The sequence below is a fragment of the Nicotiana attenuata genome, chromosome 7 (genome assembly GCF_001879085.1).
Source record: "Nicotiana attenuata strain UT chromosome 7, NIATTr2, whole genome shotgun sequence".
NCBI lineage: Eukaryota > Viridiplantae > Streptophyta > Magnoliopsida > Solanales > Solanaceae > Nicotiana > Nicotiana attenuata.
Genome location: NC_031995.1, coordinates 53,522,869 through 53,530,589, shown reverse-complemented (window position 1 = coordinate 53,530,589; position 7,721 = coordinate 53,522,869). Strand labels below are relative to the sequence as shown.

Genomic DNA, 7,721 nt, shown 5'->3' with positions numbered 1-7,721 from the left:
ACAGAATGAGTAATTAAAGTTTTATCATATTATATAAAAGTATGAAGCTCCTAAATTTTATTACATAGTAAATAATACTATATTTTACCAAGTGTCTTCATCCCTTTACTAATTTGTTATACTTTGCCTAGATGGCCAGATTATGTGAAGATTAGCAGAATAATTTATTAGCTAATTAATATTTTGGCTTTCTTTTCTTTCTTTTTTTCTTCTTTTTTTCTTGTTTTTTTCAATTTGATTTTCCCCCTGTTTTGCCTCCTTTCTTCAGTTGCATATTTCACTTGAAAGTTAAGAAGTATTTTTTTTTGTCTTTTTCTTTTTCATGAATTCACGTACAAAATAGTTAATGATTCATCTTGATTAGTGACTAAGCTATCTTGTTTAAAAACTATATTATGCCACTTATTATTTGATCTATTTTAACTAATTTTTTGTTACCATGCGAGTTTAATAATAGACAAAGTATTGACCTACATGGTGTGTAATGAATATTTGATTTGAGACATGATTATCATGTCATATTTATTAAATTATATAATTTAAATTCTTTTGTCAAATTTACAGATAAAATGATTCATAATCTTGAATTAGATAAAGGGTGCTTGTACATGCATCAATGATATCAGTAAAAAAAAATGATGTTAGTAATTATTAAATATCTCTATTACATATAACCATATTTATTTATGTTTTGCAGCTTTATACCATGAAATTAATTATGATTTACCATCCATCCTAAGGAAGACCTATGTTAATCGAATTTCTATACAACTTTTACAAGTTACAACTTTCATTCGATGACAAGTTGTTGATATGTATGCGGCTATAAAAGTAAGAAGGTTACAATTTCTTAAAGACAAATCAGAAACTTCTAGACGTGAAGTATCTGTAATCATAGCCGACATTGTTTCTATCTTTCAAATGTAAACTACATGTTGTCCAAATATAATGAAGCAAGAAAATTATCAAGTTGAATATTTGGTATGATAATTGTATTTATGTAACGAATATTCGTTATTCAAATAATATCTAATCCTCTTACATACAATAATTTATTAAGTCAGAGCTTGTATCGTACATATATTTTAATATTATTGTTTGTACAACTAGTTATTTATAGTTTGTAGCTGGTGTTCCTACATACTAGATACATCTTCTCAAGTAACTATTAACAATGATGGCATAAAAGCAGCAACTTTGGAGAAGGTGGAAGAATCTTAGGAGAGGAATATAAATATGTTCATCAAAATCGTTCCTTGGTTTATGATTCAAAAGAGTATGTTGAGATAGAGGGTGATCCATCCGGCCATAGAGAACACAGCAAAGATATGAACCCAGAACAAGATAGAAGCTGCCTCTTTCCCACATCCTCTCAAGTTAGCAACAGCACCTACCAACCAGACCAGAAATAAAGCATACAAATAGCTAACTCAAGAGACATAAAAAGTTCTAAACACACAATCTGGCGTGGAATTTTACTTCTCGCTACAGGTTTTTAATTGATAAGTAAACAGTATTCTTACCAGAAAGTACAGATGTGGGCATAGTATGCTGAAGAAGTAAAACAAATCTGAACATTTTATCATCAGGGGGAAGAAAGCCAAGCTTATCAGCTAACATAACTATGCTAAGCCCAGTTGGAGGAACCAATAGCAGCCGCCCAAAAATAATGGCAGCAGTTGTCTTTAGACCAAGCTTTGCACTTCCAGTTCCTGGTCCTGTACATGATTAAATATTAAGCACATGGCATAAGATATTAAGCACACGTCAATGAGCTTTATCACGGAAAAGGAGAAAAAAGAGTGGACTTGCCATTAACAAGGTTGCCTCCTAAAGCCAACAATATGCAGGGAATCATGGCGTCCCTGGTAATAAGTAATACAAAGACAGCACGTTATTTAGTTCACTAAGCATCATCATACTCCTAAAAAAGGTTCTATTGACATTTTCTTATGTGAGAATAGCTTGAAGGATCAATTTCATATGAATATCTTTGGATGAAAGAAAATCTTAAGAAACATCATAGATTGACATTACAGCAGGAACTTTTGCATGTAGTGCAAAACCTTAGTAGCTTCGTAAAATAATTCTGCAATGAAATCAACTTACCCAAGAATCAAACAGCTGTCAGTGAAGAAGTAAAATGGAGCATCAGAAGTAAATATCAGTCGCCTTAGGACTGGCACACAGCCTATGATAATAGCTAGGATCTGTGGAAATGATAAAACAATTCATATGCTCTGAATTAATGAAACACTAAACAACATAATTTCCCAAAGTTCCAAACATTGAAAGTCCGTCTATCTGAAGAACAGTTAGATATACAGATAAAACATTTGTTTCTGAAAATTTAAGTTACATTAGAAGTGGTATATCTGCTTAATAGCATCTTCGCAGTAATTTACACATCAAGCAGCAAGTCGAAGCTGTTAAATGAAATTTCGATAGTACCCCAAGAAGACCATACCTACACATTTGGTCAGTAAGCACCCATGGTTCAGAACTTTGTGATTAAGGTTATGATGCTCTTTTATTTCTAAATGCTAAGTTGCTTGGACTCGGTTGCGGGTGTCTGATACAGTTGCGGATCAAGAAGTCGGATCCTTCTTGGTCTAAATTTAAAGATTCGGGGATGCGGATCCAGGTGCGGATACAAGTGTGGAGATTCGGCTAAAACTAATTCAAATAGCTAAAATTAGAGTAATAAAAATATGTCTAAATTATGAGACATTATGTGGAAAACTTACAAGGTATTCCAAAAAAGAGAAAATATTGATCAAGAGGAGAATCCAAGAAGAAGATAAAAGGAAAATGACTGATATAGAAATTTTTATACACAAGGTATTCTATTTTCTTCAATTTCACCCTAGCTTTAGTTTTGATTTAAAAAAACATTGTATCCATCTCAAATTTCTTCGTCGATTTTGGTCAAAGGACCCTTGGTTGGCCAGATCCGGTACGGATCCCACACCCACACATGTCATGTCAACACGAATGCGGCAGCGAAAATGAAGAGTCCGAGCAACTTAGCCTAAATGTAACGGCAAAAAATTGCCTATAAACAGAAAGTGAAGCCTTCCCTAGCATAATATCTTACGATATATGTTAAACAAGTAAGAAAAAGCATTCTCCCGCTGAAATTAATTTGTAAGATAATTTGTCAGTGAAAATATTCCAGACCCACTTTGTGGGATTACACTGGATTTGTTGTTGTGTTGCTATTGTTTTGTCAGTGAAAATATTCATTATGGAGCACCGAAATGAAGTCAGTTGAAAGAAGATAAATCATCATGCGTGTCCATTCCAACATATTGAACTTACAGAAGCTATAATGGGCGGTTGAATGATTTGCTTGAGTTTCAGTTTCTCATAGAGAAATTTAAAGAAACTTTTACTCTGCGAAAAAAAAAGAGAGACGAGCAATGAAACCGTCAGTAGCAGTACAATAAAATCAAAATTGGATCACTGAAATCCATATCAAAATATTAGTATCACATTGCATTATGAGAATCCAGGATCCAGAAAACAACAGAAAGATTAATTATCCTTCATCACTATGTTGACAACTTGACATCATAAGAGAGATTGGATCCTTTCGGGTTGATCCAATCATCCATCAAAAAATCCTCAGCTAGTTTGGTTTTCCCCAAATTGTTTGCGACTGAGGCATATTTATTATTTTTGTTGTATCACTATGTTGGCATAAAACAAAAAAAATATGAACCTACGGCAGCATCCAGTCATCTATCAACTGTAATTCAACCCCTAAAAGCAATGAAGAGACACCATCAATGCCTTCTTATTGGCCAAAGTGAAAGGCTACAGTCATGCCTCAACGTGCAAGCAAGTTAAGGTTGAATTTTGAAAAACTCAAAATCATAAGTTTAATATTCCAGTGAAAGTCCATGATTTACGGATATGAAATTTGTGGATTACAGTTAAAATAGTCACACATCAATTTTGATTCATCCAGAAACAGCTAAGCGAGAATTTGATATGTGCTAAACATGACTCTTAGATATCTAGCTATGGATTTGAAATCCTTATTCACCAAAAAATTAAATGGTCTAGAGTTTTTTAAAAGTCAATTCACTTCAAGCACTGCAAAAACTGCATATGCACCTAAATGTGAACTGGTTGCACTAACCGCCACTCTTGGATATCTAGGTATTATTAGGAGTCCTAATTCACCCAAATGTAATTACTCTAGATTTTTAAACACAATTCACTTGAAACATTGCAAATCCAGATGCACCTAAATGTGAAATTGGTTGTGATTAATCCTTATTTGAATTCAGTCCTCTGAAGAGAGTAAAGGAGCTTTTGATGGTTAGGAGAAGCTTGAGTGCCATAATCATTCAGGGTCTTTAACAAACAGCATTTTCTGTTTACAAGAAGCTAGACATATTACTAGAATAACCGAGGAATATCGCAAGAGAAATCAGTTTACGACATGATTTGAACCCTACTACCAAAATTTTAAAGCTTTTCTCCGGTTGCATAAGGGGCAATATTTTTTTTGTAACAATGACATTATTGGCAAAGGGACAATTTATCTAAACATAGCACAAGACAGTCTCACCTTTTCTTCCGTTGAAGAACTTGAGCCAGCTGTTGTGAGTAATGGAACTTTCTCTGTGGAACAACCCATTGGATGGCTATCTTTGTTAGGAGTCTTGATGTGACTATTTCCATCTTCAACATCAAAGGTACCTTCACGAGGAGGTGCGAGCATATGAAATACATAGGTGTACACGACAATTGCACCAACCTAAGCACAAATAAGACAATGAATCACTGTTAACTTTGGCAAAAACAGTTTTCTGTACTTCAAAAAAGTTTGAAGAAAGATTCAGGAGTCATTACTTTTAGAGCTATGTGTTTTGACACAAACTACTATACTATATTGCCTAATAATTTCTATTGAAAACTCTGGGGGTTCTATCTTTCTAGGAGAAGATTTGACAGAAAATAAAAAGCAGGACAAGAAGACCCATTGGTTGGTCAAATACACTCCAAAATGAACACGAGATTTCTGCACTCCTGTCAGCCAGGACATAGCGTGAATAAGAAATTTAAACGTTTTAGCAGGGAACATTGTTCCAAAATTTATCAAAAAATAAATGAATCAAATGTTTTGGTGTCTAAATGCATTAATAATGTACATATCTCCACAAGAATCTAGACTTCGTACACAATTGATGCTTCTAATGGAACATAGCTAATAGGATATCGGGAATATAGTGATAGTTTTTGCGTTGTCCTTGAAACCGAAATATCCACTAAAGTATGTTTCAGTCAGACACGAGACTGCGTCCAAAGTTCGTAATGACAGAAATGCAAAATAAGTGGTTGAAGAACTCAAAAATATCAAGAAAGAAAAGATACATCCAATATAGAACTACATTAATCAAAATGGATGGCAAAGACCCCAAAACATTAATTCTAAAGTATTGCATACCCACTGGCCAAATGAGATGTATGCATTTCCATCTCGAGAGCATTTCTCATAGTCACCAAAAGGATTTTCATTATCTCTACATAATGCTGCAATCAGGACTAGAGGTACATTTCCAATATTCCCTGCATTACAAGTGTAAAAATTCATAATGCATCTGATCATGTAATGAATTCCAGATGCCAACACATATAAATAGTATAAACAATTTACAAAGCTTATATGTGAACTTTCAGCCATATTACAAATTTAGTTATGTTTAAAGCTACCATACATAGAAGGAACCTCTAACTATTATTATGAGGTTAGGTGTACTCTGAAAAGAAAGTTATAAATGCACTCTGGACACTTGAATTATATTTTCTCCAATTATATTAACTCCATAACCACCACCAATTCAGAATAATTATGAGTGGTAACAAGGGAACAGCACAACACTTACCAATTCCAATCTGTATAATGGTAAACTTGAAATAGGGGTATGGCGGGCGTACAATTGTGGCAACAATTAAACCTATAATAGAACCAGATATGGTGGCAATGACAACGTTTACAGGGATAAACCACCTGATAAAATGAATGAATATCAGTTGAATCAACTATTTTGGAATTGCGAAATTGAGAAGTTTGTATTCAATCCTTACCACTGAAGCAGTTTCTCAAAAGTAATGGCTTGTCCAAGTTGAGAGAACATCAAACATGGGAGCAAAAGTGAAAACACCAACTGCATAAAACATCATATATTAAATTATGAACTCAGAAGTACAATTATGGTGTTAAAGATTGTAGTATGAGTGAGGAAAAAGAATGTACTAACCCCATCTAAAAGCTTCCTTCCATTGGCTGGCAAGATATTAACATACTTGGAGGCCATGAGAAATCCCATGAAGCAAATGGTAAAAACTTTTGCTATGGGCAAAACAGCAATCCTAATGGTCCCAATTAAAGACTCTCCTCCTTGCAGAAGAAACTCCATCTTTTACTGCTAAAGATTCAGATTCTTTTACAAAGTTGAGCTTTTTGCTCCTTTCTGCAAATAATTACCAAACAATTACTTATCATTCTAAATCAAAGGTTGATTCTTGGTCTGTTCAATTAACAAGCATCTTAATCTTAATGATAAAGAAAAGGCGAATACTGTTGCTACAGATTGACAATTGATGGATGTTGTAGAAACCATGATCCTTAATAAAAAAGCAGACCTACCAAAAAGGGGAACTTTCAGGCCATTGTAGTCTACTGACATGCAAATAAGAGTTTTAAGTCGTGAAAATAAACCCACCAAAAGAAAAAAAGGTGAGGAAGGAAAGCAATCATCCAAAAGGGTATAATAAAGGAGATATTTGTACAGCTTAGCGAATATTCATGACAAGAAAATGATTCAAAAGTTAAATGATTGATGTACAACGTTTTAATTTGCAAAGGTTTGGATATGAGTATTTCAAGGGATTCTTTTTTTTTTTTTTTTTTTTTTTGAGAAAAGGGTACTATTTGAAAGTTAAAACTGTACCCCATTTGAATATGTATTTTATTTTAAAAAATGTTCAATTTTGTGAGGGAAAAAAGTTTTACTTATTGAAACTCATCTTCAAGAAATCCTTCCGGTGTATAAACAAACAAGTACAAAAAAAATTTATGAACAAAGTATCAAGTATTGTTGTGAAAGACTTAGACCCTGTTTGGCCATGAGTTTTGCCAAAATAAATTTGGGATTTATTTTCAAAACTCATGTTTGGCCATAAAATTTGCCCATATTTTGGCCAAATCCCAAATTCCAAATTTCAAATCCCAAAATCAGCTATTGGACCAAAATCCCAAAACTTGGGAATTATTTACATGTTTTTCCAAAATAAAGTTGGAAAATACGTTTTGAAAACGTATATCCAAACACATTTCCATCTTCAAACCAAACTTCACCCAAATCAGATTTTTCAAAATAAATTTGGGATCTATGGCCAAACGCTAGCTTACAATTTTGATTTTGGTTTGAAACCCTTGGAAATTTCGAAGATTATATTTTCAAATTTCAGAAGAAGTACGTTAAGATAGTAGCTTGTTTGACTAATTTACTTTGAGAAGTATTCTTATTAATTACATATAGAATAACAATTTGTGTCTAGTCAGAGTTACCTTTTCCCCCAAATTTATGTTGATGTGAATCATTTTTTTCCTACTTCACCAATAATAATACTCCCTCCGTTTCAATTTATGTGAACGAATTTGACTGAGTGCGGAGTTTAAGAAAAAATAAAGACTTTTGAAA

The 7,721-nt window shown here is 33.2% G+C and overlaps 1 protein-coding gene across 2 annotated transcripts; it reads right to left on the bottom strand.

Moving 5' to 3' along the window:
- LOC109229107 (protein PIN-LIKES 6-like) lies at positions 966-6,878 on the bottom strand. Of its 2 annotated transcripts, none has more exons than XM_019394429.1 (11): positions 6,597-6,878; positions 6,276-6,488; positions 6,103-6,182; positions 5,901-6,025; positions 5,462-5,583; positions 4,583-4,771; positions 3,322-3,396; positions 2,110-2,210; positions 1,813-1,865; positions 1,524-1,718; positions 966-1,390 (listed from the first exon to the last, which is right to left on the bottom strand). In XM_019394429.1, exons 2-11 carry the CDS (start codon positions 6,432-6,434, stop codon positions 1,269-1,271), a joined length of 1,221 nt encoding a protein of 406 aa, XP_019249974.1. In that variant the 5' UTR covers positions 6,435-6,488; positions 6,597-6,878; the 3' UTR covers positions 966-1,268. The 2 variants fall into 2 exon arrangements, with proteins under 2 accessions (XP_019249974.1, XP_019249973.1); XM_019394428.1 differs by having other exon boundaries at positions 6,665-6,878.

Excerpts from the sequence above, each read along its gene's own strand:
- LOC109229107 (XM_019394429.1), bottom strand. The coding sequence starts at position 6,434 with ATGGAGTTTCTTCTGCAAGGAGGAGAGTCTTTAATTGGGACCATTAGG. Across the intron at positions 5,584-5,900 it reads CATTATACAGATTGGAATTG|GGAATATTGGAAATGTACCT; the intron begins GTAAGTGTTGTG and ends CTTGTAATGCAG. Across the intron at positions 4,772-5,461 it reads ACATCTCATTTGGCCAGTGG|GTTGGTGCAATTGTCGTGTA; the intron begins GTATGCAATACT and ends ATTTGTGCTTAG.